This window comes from Chionomys nivalis, chromosome 21, assembly GCF_950005125.1.
Source record: "Chionomys nivalis chromosome 21, mChiNiv1.1, whole genome shotgun sequence".
Classification (NCBI taxonomy): domain Eukaryota; kingdom Metazoa; phylum Chordata; class Mammalia; order Rodentia; family Cricetidae; genus Chionomys; species Chionomys nivalis.
Window position 1 is genome coordinate 41,193,588 of NC_080106.1, and position 9,838 is coordinate 41,203,425.

At 56.8% G+C, this 9,838-nt stretch overlaps 2 protein-coding genes across 11 annotated transcripts in view; one reads left to right on the forward strand and one right to left on the reverse strand.

Moving 5' to 3' along the window:
- The window catches only part of Nfix (nuclear factor I X), a 94,609-nt gene extending 88,981 nt beyond the window's left edge, over positions 1-5,628 (forward strand). For 4 of the 8 annotated variants that reach the window (XM_057754077.1, XM_057754085.1, XM_057754079.1 and 1 more), the window contains one exon: positions 1,765-5,627. In XM_057754077.1, the coding sequence (XP_057610060.1) occupies positions 1,765-1,779 (15 nt within the window). In that variant the 3' untranslated portion in view covers positions 1,780-5,627. Of the gene's footprint in view, positions 1-1,764 lie in introns of all 8 variants that reach the window. The other 4 variants (XM_057754083.1, XM_057754081.1, XM_057754078.1 and 1 more) reach the window with 3 other exon arrangements.
- A 104-nt stretch (positions 5,629-5,732) lies between these two features.
- Positions 5,733-9,243, reverse strand: Lyl1 (LYL1 basic helix-loop-helix family member). Of its 3 annotated transcripts, none has more exons than XM_057754088.1 (4): positions 8,287-9,243; positions 7,307-7,662; positions 7,146-7,216; positions 5,733-6,463 (listed from the first exon to the last, which is right to left on the reverse strand). In XM_057754088.1, exons 2-4 carry the CDS (start codon positions 7,636-7,638, stop codon positions 6,051-6,053), a joined length of 816 nt encoding a protein of 271 aa, XP_057610071.1. In that variant the 5' UTR covers positions 7,639-7,662; positions 8,287-9,243; the 3' UTR covers positions 5,733-6,050. The 3 variants fall into 3 exon arrangements, with proteins under 3 accessions (XP_057610071.1, XP_057610069.1, XP_057610070.1); XM_057754086.1 differs by having other exon boundaries at positions 7,125-7,216; XM_057754087.1 differs by lacking the exon at positions 8,287-9,243 and having other exon boundaries at positions 7,125-7,216; positions 7,307-8,274.
- Positions 9,244-9,838: the final 595 nt, after the last annotated feature.

The following is a 9,838-nucleotide window of genomic DNA, read 5'->3' on the forward strand; positions in this document are numbered from 1 at the left end:
CTCAAACTTGATCCCCTCGCATAAGCCTCCTGGGTGTTGGGATTACTAGCAAGTTTTTTTTATCACACCTGGATCCAAACTTTGTGTGTGTGTGTGTGTGTGTGTATGTGTATGTGAGAGAGAGAGAGAGAGAGAGAGAGAGAGAGTGTTTTGAGACAGGGTCTTGCTCTGGGCTCGGACTGTGAAGTCCTAAGTAATCTCACTCCCAAGAATCCTCTTGTCTCAGTCTCCTAAGGGTGAAGATAGCAAGAATAAACCACCAATCTGGCTTCCAGGAGAGAGAGAGAGAGAGAGAGAGAGAGAGAGAGAGAGAGAGAGAGAGAGAGAGAGATTGATTGTTCGTTTGTTTGTTTGTTTTTCAGACAGGGTGTCTTACTGTAACCCTAGTTGTCCTGGAACTCACTATGTAGACCAGGCTGGCCTCCAGCTGACAGAGATTCACCTGCTGGGATTGAAGCCATGCACCACCATGGCTGGTTCTAGGAGTATTTTAAATGCTGGACAATTTCACATGAAATTCTGCCTGGATTTCTGGTTTCTTTGAAAAATGGGCAACTCCAGCTGCCTGGTGCCTTCACCCCAACTTAGCAGGCTGGACTCTTCCTAAGCAGAGCACAAATCTTCCCATCCAGCCCTGCCTCCTCATGATTGTGAACATGCAGTAAAGAGGCGTACAGGCTCTTAACCTTAACCTCCCTGCATTGGAGATCCCTGAGTCGTCAGGTCAAGGTCACCCATCCTGTGTGTACACCAGTGTGGGCTTGGGACACAGATGGAATGAAGCAGTATCTAGTGTGTATGTTCTATAGTTGGCACTGCCTGGTCTGAATACACAAGTCTGTGACACGGAGCTCCAAGATGCTCCCGTTAAAACGCCAGGAACCCTCATTTTGTTGTGAAGGTACTGTCAGGTATACCCAAGCAAGGGAATAGGTCTGGAGAAGAGTCCTCCACTCCCCCTTGGGCAGGAAACCAGAGTAGAGCCTTTGATGGAGGGCGTTGCCAAGCAGCCAGCCCCAGGGGTCCACCCTGTGTGTACTCAGTGTTCACTGCCAGGAGGGCCCTATATACGGGAACGCAGCGCCCCCTGCTGGCGTCCTAGGGAAGCAATGCCCACCACCGGGAGCTTCAGGCTCTTTCCCCGGTCTAGTGCCCTGAAGGCCCAGGATCCTGCTGGGTGGGTGGGCTCTGGCCCCCTCCCCCAGACTGGCCCCCGGTAGGAACTGAAGCCATGTGGTTCCCTGCCCCCAGCCTTTCAGCCCGAGGGACAGGACGTTGGCTGGGATGTACAGACGTGAATTTCTGCTTTTAATCCAAAGAGACAGAAAGAAAACTCAGCAAGAACTCAAGCTGGGCCACCCCCACCCTACTCCGCCATCCCCTGCGGGTACAAAAGCCCCAGCCTGGCATCCTCCCCACCTTCCAGGTCCCACACAAAACCTAAACAATTGCAAACATGGCCAGATCCCAGGTCTTGGCCAGTGCCAGCCATGGGGGTCCCACCCGCTGGGCACAGTGCCCACGGGAAGGCCAGCTGGACTCTTGCACTGGGGAATGGGTCTGGGGGGGATTCCCTCAGAGGGTGGGGAGAATAAGCTGGCTTCTTCCATTGGGGTCAGCTGCCCCGCACCCTGGCTCCTCCTCCTGGGCTCACTGTAGACGGTGGGGGTCATAGGGCCACGGGGGGGGGGGTGAGATGGGAGCAGGGACCTTTCCGGCTGTTCTCATTGTCGCTTTTTTTTTTTTTTCCTGGTCCCGTTTCAGTCCTGGTTCCTCTGATTAAGATCAACAAAGAAACAACAAAAATTTTTAAAAAGAGGTTCCTCAAAAGGGGGGAGAAGAAATTTTGAGACATGGAAATATCCCCCAGCCCAGCCCCACCGAAAAGCAAAACTTAGACGTCGTCAGCCACTCAGCCCTTCCCTCCTCCAGCCCGGGTAGCCCTGCGGTCCAAAGCAGCCCAGTCCTGGGAGCCCTCGGAAAGGGTCTCAGCCGAGTTGTACACCAGCAGCCAAGCAAAAAGAAGCATGCTAAGCGGACTCTGCTAAGCAGAGGACAAACAGAAAGAAAAGATGCAACCCAGTCCGGCCTTCCCGGGAAGGAGCAGCCAGCTCGCTGGTCTGCCACCCCTGCGGTTCCTGGAGACCCCCACCCTCCGCTGGACCTAAGTTTCCCTCAGAGCCCAGAGGAACAGCTCATAAAGATGATGGAAGTAGACATTCGAGCTCACCTCCGGACTTCGCCCCCCCCCCACCTCGCCCTTCCTGGGAGCCTCTGCTCAGGCTTCTGTCCCCTGCTGCTCTGGACTAGGATGGCCCCGGGGTGGGCAGGGGATGTTCCTTGGAGGTAGCTAAGCTAAATTCAGCGTTGAGTCCAGAATGGAGGGTGTTCTGCCACCTCCCCCACCCCGAACCGCACGGGCAGTTCTCGGGCCGGACCCCCTCTGTACAGCACACAGGAAAAAGTCAGAATGCTCTGGACTGGACGCTCAGCCCGGCACAGGCACCCTCTTCCATCCCCGCGGGCCGCGAGGGCTGCCCTCTGCCACGCCCCTAGTGAAGGGAGCCGGCCCCAGGTCGCCCCGCACCCCAGCCCTGCATGCAGGTGCCCTCGCTCCGCCCCTCTGCCCTGCCCCTGCCCTTGCCGCACACAGCCCTCCAGGGGCCGGCTGAGAGTGGAGCAGAAAGGGCCCCGGAGCCGAGCGAGGAGGACAAGGCTGCCTCCACCTGCACTAGGTAGGCGTCCTGCTCTCGAGACTTTCAGTTCCTGTGGAGGGTGGGGGGGTGTCATCCTTTAAAAAGAGTGTTCTGGAGCTTTCTGGTCCCCTTCCCTACCCGCCACACCCCGTGGCCACTTCTCCTAGATTTTAGCTGTAATGTCTTTCCTCTTTATTTAGGGGTGGGGCAGTCATTGTTTGGGTCTTTCGCTGTTGCAGTTGGGAACTCCTCTGAGCAACTTGGGAACAATTTCATAACACACCACAGGAAGCAGCTCTCCTCCCAGCCCCCTCCTCCTGCAAGGGATGGTGGAGGCTTGTCCAGAGGGTCTTGAGAAGCCCCCTGGGAGGGAGGGGAACGCGAGCACGCCAGCCCCCCTCCAAGGTGACTGGACCCCTCTGGCTTGTCTTTCTGTGCCTTAGTCCTCCTTCCCTGCATCTCCCCTCCCAGGCCCATTCTCAAGGCCTTGCGCCTCTCCGGTATGAAAACACAAAGCACAGGTCAGGATCCTCCGAAAGTTGGTCCAACATTGCACCACGTGGGGGTGGGTTGTGGACTTTATTTATTGAGAATCTAGTTGGTGAAGCTGCGGCCCTGAGCGGGCGAATGGCCGCGTGCAGGGAGCTCGGGATTGAGAGGCAGCTGTCCGGGCGGGCGCGCTGCGTGGAAGTTGAGTGAAGCCCTCCTCTGTGGCGTCCAGGGCCCGGGGTGGAGATCCCACGAGGGGCCTCCCTGTGCGAGGGGAGGGAGCCCCAGGATGGGGGGCCGGGCGGGCCGGGCGTGACGCGCGGTCAAAGTGCAATGATTTTTCAGTTCGGTTGGCGAAACAGGGTCAGAGCTAAGAGCTAGCGAAAGAGGGTCCCTGCCCGGCCGCGTGCGCCTCTTCGGTTGGTCGAAGACAGTCGGGCTGCGGGCGGGTGCTGTGGGTTTGCGGGGCACACGCCCCGGGCGAGGTCAGAAGCTGCAGGCCAGCTGGGCCGGGGCCCAAGGTGCCCGGCGAGGTACCCCCGGGAGGACCGGGGTGGGGTGGGGGTAGCGCTCCTTTCCCAAGTGGTGTTGTGAGGGGCAGGCGAGGGACGATGAGGGCAACAGATGTGGGGACGTGTTAGGAGAGGAAACAACCCACAAAAAAAATATAGGGGAAATTAACCTTTTTTTTTTTTCATTGAACCAAGTGCAATGCATCAGAGAGTTTTCCTATCTTTGTATGTTAAGAGATTAAGAAAAAAATTCTATTTTTGTTGTAATGTCCTCGCGGCTCTGGGGACGCTAAAAGAACCGGGCCTGCCCTGCCCTTAGCGGGGATGAAAGCTGAGTGTTTTTTTTTCTTTCTTTTTTTTTCTTCTCCTTTTTTTTTTGATAGTTCTCTGGTTTTTTTGTTTGTTTGTTTGATTGGTTGGTTTTTTGCCGTTTTCCTGCGTTGACGAGGATAATCTGGGGTTTTAATTTGTTTCGTCGTTCGGTTTCGGTGGGAGGGCTGAAGAAAACGTTCACATTTTATATTTTAAAAAAACACCTCGACATTTAAAAAAAACCAACAAAAGATCAAAAGGAAAAGGACGAGAGAAAATTATTTTTAAGATAATTAAACATAAAAAACCCTGGTGCTTATTACATTATAAAGTACGTTTTTAAAAAACCCACAAACTATTATACATACGTTTATGAATCAATTAAATATTCTGCACTTGTTAGGAACACGCATATCCCTTCTTTGTTGAGTTTAACGGAACGGGACAGCGGCGTGCGCCCCGCGGCTGGGCTGCTCTGGCCGCGGGTCTCCCTGGGCGCCCCCTCCCCCTTTCTCGCCCCCTCCCCCTCCGGGCACTGGGGCGCGGCGGGGGTCCCCGGCCCCCTCCCCCGCAGAGGTCAATGCCAACGAACAAACGTCCCTTTTCCCTTCCTTCCCACTCCGAGCGCCCTTCTTTGAGCCAGACGCCAACTTGACCCTCACCAGCATTAATCAGGAGCGCGCTCAGCAAGTTGGTAGTTTCCTCCCCAACCCCTTCCCACGTAACACCACTCTTCCCCTCCCTCCGGGAGGTTCGATGCTCCAGGACAGGTCCAGCCACGCTGACAGGTCGATTTGCCCAGGCCCGCGCACGCACGCACGCACGCACACAGCCCGGCACACATCCCCACCCTACCCCGCAACCAGCCCTGTCGACTGCCTTACACACCCGCCCCCGCGCTGGCCGGCCGACCTAGTGCCTTGTTCTCACCCCCGTGCTGGCGGAGCGGACGCCGCGCTCTGGGTCCCAGAGGGGCCGGGTGGCTCAGACGACCCACCGTTTCCCCACCCCGACCGTGCTGAACGGACCCCCCCACAAGAGAAAAATAAAGGAGCAATAAAGTTATGAGAACTTTTGTCCCCCAATCGAGAGCCCTAGGGGCACCCCAGCCCCACCTCTGCTCCCCCAACCCCATCCACTCTCGGGGCGCCCCCCCCCCGCAAGCCAGCCGGGGCCAGCCCCCGCTTTGGCCCCTCTTGGGAGATCCGTGCGCCCCACCAGCACCAGCATCGCGGACCGCAAAGGCCGCCCGTCCCGTCAAACAAGTTTCTTCTTAGGCTAAGAAACGCAGTATATACGAGTATCTCTATATATAGTACTAATGGATTTGGTGTGCTTCCCCCTTAGCGTCCCCTTCCCTCTGCTCCTCTTTCAGCCTGGTCTCCCTTCTCTGCCCTCCACCCCCCGTCTCTGCACTGAGATACATAAGAAACAAGGGTAGTTTACTGTCTGTTTTGTTTTCTGGGTTTTCAGTGTCCTAGCGGAATGCAAGTAGGCAGCCAGCCCGTCTGTCCCCTCTCCGCCCGCCCCGCCCCACCCCCGTCACTGCGCTTCTGTTATACCATCTTTGCCTGACTCTCTCCGGCTTCTCCATTGAATGGCTAATGTGTATGTGAAATAAAGAAATAAAGAAAAACAAATGCAAGAGTGCCTGAGTCTTCGATAACGCGGTTAACAGGATCATGGATCAAGCGCAACCAGTTGGGCTCGGTGGGGTGGGCCCTCCATACACTGTCCAGGGGCTTCCCGCCTCCAGCAGGGGGCGCCGATGCGAAGGCGTCCAGACCCTTCCCTACCTCTCTCAGCACCCCTAAGGACCCCGTAGTCACTTTGCTTTGTTGGTTCTCTGGCCTCGACCCAGGGAAGAGGACACTAGCAAGGCCACCTCAGGTAGTCTGTGGGAAATTCTTCTGAAAAGTCTGCGGAGCCCCCGAGTCACTGGTCACCCTTCCAGGACTACAGGGCGTTTCCTCATCTGGGCGACCTCAGTCCCTTTTACAGGGAGTTCACAGCGCAGCAGGCGAGGCGCCACTGCCTTGGGTCACCGCACCTCAGGACTAAGGGCTGTCTGCTCCATCTTGATGGGTCGCACCGACCCATTGGGGTCGCCGTCGCAGTCCCCAGGAAGCACGGGCTGCGAGCACGCAGCCTCCACCCTGTGTCGGGCCCCGCAGCGCGCACCGCTCTCTACTCCCCGGTGCGCAGGTGGCTTGCGGGGCTCGGGAGCGCTGGGGCCCGAGGCGAGCACAGCCGCCTGGTCTCGCAGCAGCCGCACCAGGAAACCGATGTACTTCATGGCCAGACGCAGCACCTCGTTCTTGCTCAGCTTCCGGTCGGGCGGGTGGGTGGGCAGCAGCTTCCTGAGCTCCGCGAAGGCGCCGTTAACGTGCTGTTGCCGCCAGCGCTCTCGGCTGTTGGTGAACACGCGACGAGCCACCTTCTGGGGTTGGTGCCCTGAGGACCGGAGGAATAGCATCAGCGTACAGGCCAGAGGGCACCCACTGCTGTCCTAACTAAACACCACCAGCACCCGCTAGGGCTTGAAGCGAGTGTGGGCTGTGTAGACGCCAGGGCTGCTGAGCCTGATATGCCTTGATGTCCACCCTGTGGCCTCATTCCGAGCGAGCATGTCCTCGGGTTTTCAGAGGTTCTCTTCTTGCCTGCTGTGGGCCTGTGGGTGACTGGTGGCCTATCTGATGGCTGTGGTTGTGTGGGTTCGTGGCATGTGGTTGTGACTGTTGTTTGTGTGGCTGGGGTTCTGAGGTTGATTGTGGTCTCATAGTTCTGTGTGATCCTAGTCCAAGGCTGTCGTCTCTTTCATGACTGTGTTTTCGGGTTGGGGAGCGTCATCCTGTGGGTGCTATGTCCTGTTGTGGCCATGACTCTAGCTGTAACACTGGCTTGTTGGGACTCAACTATGTAGCCCAGGCTAGCCTCTGAACGGATTGCAGGGATAAGCCACCAAGCTAGGTTCGGTAAGGTGGTGTTGCATTGGCTGTCATTTGTGTGAGTTATCCTGTGTTGGTCCACAAAACACCTCTCTCTGTGGTAGAGCACAGGCCAATCAGACGTGGGCTGCAAGCACCCACAAGTACACAAACATAGACGCACTCACCCTCAGCCAAGTCCAGCTCACCGTGGCTTGGTCTTCGCTTCAGCCGGCTGTGAGGGAAGATGCTGAAGGGTCCTGCTGGCCCAATGTAGACGCTGTAAGGTGTTGTGTGTCATGAATGCCTTGTAGGCAAAGCCCCTGCCCACCGACCCCCAGCGCTGCCACAGTCCCAGCTCCCCACTGACCTGTTGAGGAAGGGGTGGGGGTGGTAATGCAGGGCCAGGGTGGGCGGAGCTGCTCCTAAGGCCGCTAACTGCAGCAAGGAGGGCCGAAGAGCACTCAGCTCTGTGGTGGGCATGGCTGCCCCTGTGGGCCTGGTATGACCCAGGTTTATCACTGGCACACCTGGAGGCAACCAGGGGGTGCATGCCGGGTTTCGGTGGTCCACCTCCACAGGAAGGGGCCCAGGTGAGGCGGGCTTAGCGGGAGGTGCAAGCACAGGGCTGGAGGCGTGCACCATCTCAACTTTCTCAGTCATGGCGGAACCCACCTCTGCCTGGGCCTGGGGTGGGCACATGGACCCCAAGGATGGAATGCTAACCTGTGGAAGAGAGCAGTTACTGGGACGGCCGGCCGGCCAGAGACCATGTTTCTCCCACGTGTTTCACCTAAGTGAGCGCTGCAATATGAAAGCACCTTGAGAGAGAGAGACTGTGAGTTCAGTAGTCAAAGGCAGATGAATGGTCCTAGAAACTACTGCAAGACATGAAGGGGGGACCTCCTCCACAAGAGGGGGTGTCTACTAGGTGCTAGACAGCATTAACCCTGCTTAGAGTTGTTTGTAAAGGGCTTCTTGCCTCTGAGCCAGTTTCTCTCCTACCTGCAACTGGGGCACAGTAGGGATCCCCTAACTTAACTCCTGAAACCTATTTCACCTTTCCATGGTTGTTGCTGAAGCCTCCACCCTTGCTCAAGGTTCCTCTCACCAACCCTAGCCTCATCAACATCCAGATTTTTTTGCACCCTACGTAAAGTGTTTGCTGGGCTCCAGGGTCTGGAGTGTCCTACTCCTGCGTGACTCCCCACCTCTCTGCCCTATCTTCCGCAGCTGGAGAGATTCCCCTGGTTCCTCAGTGGGTCCCAGCTGATGAATGAATAAATGAACGAATGAGCGCAGAGTGCAGGCGCAAACTCTCCCTCCGAACTTTCAAAGCGTCCTTCTTACCCTGTAGCAGTTGTCGCAGTCTGGAGTGCTGTGTGGTCAGGGCTGTCAATCCAGGCCAGGAGGCGGTTTCCACTGTCCAGTCCGGTCAGTGTGCCCCAGGTGGTCCCGTTGGACCTCAGAGCTGGGCGGCGCCACCTCCCGGGCTCCGGAGGGCCTGAGCGAGTCTCGGAGGCGGCGGCGGCGGCGGCGTGTTGGGTAACCCCGAGAGAAAGTGAGCGGCTCCTGTACCGACCCGCCTTTTCCCCACCCCCGACAGCCTGGCTTCCTCCCTCTTACCCCCTGGCGCAGAGGCCAGAGGATGCTGGGCCCGTGCAGATAAGGGTCTGACTGCCTGGCCGCGCCTGATAAGGAGCTGCACTGACCCCGGAGGAAACCAGCAGGCAGGGATCACGGGAGCGCGCACCTTCTGGCCCACGGTGGCCAGAACTGGCAGTCACCCCCCCAGGGCTTGCTGCTTGCTCCCCTAGGCACTGGAAGACCCTAGCCCCCAGGAGACCCTGGAACCGAACTCTTCATGCAAAGAGGAAATGAGGCAAGGCTGCCTCTGGTGTCCTCTGCGGTTATTCTGGCTTTGAACCCCACCCCCTGCCCAGTGCCTGTGCTGAGGGGGGTGGAAGGGGCCCCTTTCCGGTCCTCTGAGGCCCCATGACCCAAGGGCCCCAGCCTCCAGCCTAGTTCCTCTTTTTTACACATCCCCTGCGAACTTCCCTACCCCCCACACACCCAGGAATAGGGCTCCAAGAGATAGTTCTGGTGATGTGGCCCTTCGGTGTCCAGAACCCTGTGGCGCTTCCAAGGTTATTTCTCAAGTTCAGGGGGGTGGAATCCAGAGTGTCAAGAGTTTATTTCCCAGAAGCTGCTCCAAGGCTCCCTAAGATGCCAGGCAGGGGGTTGGAGTGATGGCTCAGTGGTTAAGAGCACTGACTGCTCTTCCAGAGGACCTGGGTTCAAGTCCTAGCACCCACATAGCAGCTCACAACTGTTTGTAACTCCAAGATCTGACATCCTCACATGGACATACATTGCAAAACACCAATGCAAAAAAAAAAAAAAAAAAAAAAAAGCCAGGCAGGCCACACAACGGGGTGCTGTCCCTTGCTGGCAGGTATTCTGGAGTGATATTCTGAATTCTGGAACCCTGGGGGCTGGAGAGCTGGCTCAGTGGCTAAGAGCACTTGCTGGTCCTGCAGAGGACTCAGGTTCTGTTACTAGGAGCCACATGTTGCTCACAATTGTCATCCCTAGCTCCCTCCAGTTCTAGGGGATCTGACACCCTCTTAACTCTGAGGGTACCAGAGAAGCACATAGTGCACATACATCCATACATGCAGGGAAAAATCATATACATAAAAGTACATAAATCTTAACAACAAAAAAAGTCCTGGAAACCCCACAGAAAGCTCCCAAGAAGGCCAGGAATGTTGGCTCATGCCTTTAATCCCAGCATTTGGGAGGCAGAGGCAAGCCTGGTCTACGGAGAGTTCCAGGACAGCCAGAGCTACACTGAGAAACCCTGTCTCTTGAGTTAAAAAAAAAAAAAAGCTTCCAAGAG

Excerpts from the sequence above, each read along its gene's own strand:
- Lyl1 (XM_057754086.1), bottom strand. The coding sequence starts at position 7,638 with ATGTGCCCACCCCAGGCCCAGGCAGAGGTGGGTTCCGCCATGACTGAG. Across the intron at positions 7,217-7,306 it reads CCCCACCCCTTCCTCAACAG|CGTCTACATTGGGCCAGCAG; the intron begins GTCAGTGGGGAG and ends AACACCTTACAG. Across the intron at positions 6,464-7,124 it reads TGAGCTGGACTTGGCTGAGG|GGCACCAACCCCAGAAGGTG; the intron begins GTGAGTGCGTCT and ends TCCGGTCCTCAG.